Source organism: Poecilia reticulata, unplaced genomic scaffold (assembly GCF_000633615.1).
Source record: "Poecilia reticulata strain Guanapo unplaced genomic scaffold, Guppy_female_1.0+MT scaffold_690, whole genome shotgun sequence".
Lineage (NCBI taxonomy): Eukaryota > Metazoa > Chordata > Actinopteri > Cyprinodontiformes > Poeciliidae > Poecilia > Poecilia reticulata.
Genome location: NW_007615437.1, coordinates 333 through 1997, shown reverse-complemented (window position 1 = coordinate 1997; position 1665 = coordinate 333). Strand labels below are relative to the sequence as shown.

Below are 1665 nucleotides of genomic sequence, written 5' to 3'. Positions count from 1 at the left end.
CTTGCGTGTTTGTAGCTGACCAAATACTTATTTTCTCTTGCCACCCCATAGACATTTTCTAGATCCGCCCCTGCTCCTGAACCTGGTCTGCAGTAAACAAGAAGGAAATGATCAACAGTTCTCCCTCTGTGGATCAATGACCTCAATGACAATGCAAAATGCACAGTTTAACCAAACCTAATGGTTAACGTTTTCTCTCTGTATAATACCAGAGTTGATGGAAATCTCTAAACCTTGTATTTGTCATTAAGTCTAAAGTCAAAATGTTTTTTCCCCTCCTCCCTGCTTTTTCTCTCCCCCTCTCCCCCTTTCTAACCCTTCACAAAATCTTTATCCTTACCCTAACCACTCCCTTTTCCTTGCCTAATCCTAACCTCCCCCACCCTTTTCTCCCCCTTTTCATGTAGAGATCATTTCTGCTCATGTCGATTCAAAACATCCAATATAGATCAATATACATCTTAAAATAAGGACTATGTCACTTTGTGGTGTTTTATCACATTAATCGTTATAAACATTTATTGCCAATATCTGAAACAGGTCGTAGCTTTACTACAACTATCCTGCCTTCAAAATTTAACATATCAACACTTGTTAAAAATCTATTGCTGAAAATAGAAAGAAAAAAAATTAAACATGTCATTGTATCTTTTTACCCTGAATTTAATAAAATATTTTAAAAAATAAATAAAGGTTGCGGATGTTTTGGCAAGGCACTATAGCACTACTAGCATATTTAAACGTAGAAAACATGCTGAAAATCATGTTTTCTAGATGTAGATAAACCATCCCAGATATGTTTTCCTCTTTCTTACCCTGAATGTGTGGATACTTTGCCATGAGCAGCAAACYCCACCTCAGAGATGCAGCTGTGGTGTCGGTTCCAGCAGCAAACAGGTTTACCACTGTATATAACAGGTTCTCCTCAGTGAACTGAGTGTHTTTGACACAAGAGTCCTGGAAGGAAAATATACATGAGACAAATGTGTTTGGTGTTGCCATTATTCTTTAAAAATAGATTTATGTTGCCTTGCCTCTTCTTTCTGCTTTCGAATCAGAAAACAGTCCACCAGTCCTCTGCATGTCTGAGGGTTCAGTGTCACCTTCAATTTCTGCCTTAAATCCTTCACATCTCTGATGTTTACCATTTCAGCATTTCTTAAAATCACCTGACGGTTTTTTATCCATCTGACGAGCCGGGGAAACTTATTGTAGAGCTTTAAATTAAGAAAAATAATTGTTTTTAAAAATCAATACTAATTCAGTTATTTTAAAAGAGTCAAAATGAACTTGAGCAAAGAGTAAAGTCTTGTTGGAAAGCAGCTTTAAGAGATCTATATACTAAATGTGGTGGAACATTAATATCCTCCTGACTTCCCATAAAATGTGTTATTACTGATGAATGCCATTTTAATGAATAAGAAAAAGGTACGTACAAAAGTCCCACCCATTCACGTGTGGTATTATTGAAAAGCCCTAAATGTCCTCTCTAGATACCAAAAGGAATTAATTCAGTAGAATGCAGGGGGTTGGAGATATTTAAGTTTAGAAATGTCATCTACAGAGAACAAAAATGAACTACTGGTAGTCAGGAGGATATTAGCAACAATAACAACTTCTTATTGGCAGCAAGACCCTGAAGTCATACGTAGCAAGGACAGGTAG

At 36.6% G+C, this 1665-nt stretch overlaps 1 protein-coding gene across 1 annotated transcript; it reads right to left on the bottom strand.

The window, feature by feature from the left end:
- Positions 1-58: 58 nt before the first annotated feature.
- Positions 59-1213, bottom strand: LOC103461161 (cytochrome P450 2K4-like). Its single transcript, XM_017303592.1, has 3 exons — positions 1035-1213; positions 816-957; positions 59-87 (listed from the first exon to the last, which is right to left on the bottom strand). The coding sequence occupies exons 1-3, from the start codon at positions 1146-1148 to the stop codon at positions 59-61; spliced, it is 285 nt and encodes a 94-aa protein (XP_017159081.1). The 5' UTR covers positions 1149-1213.
- Between the last annotated feature and the right edge of the window lie 452 nt (positions 1214-1665).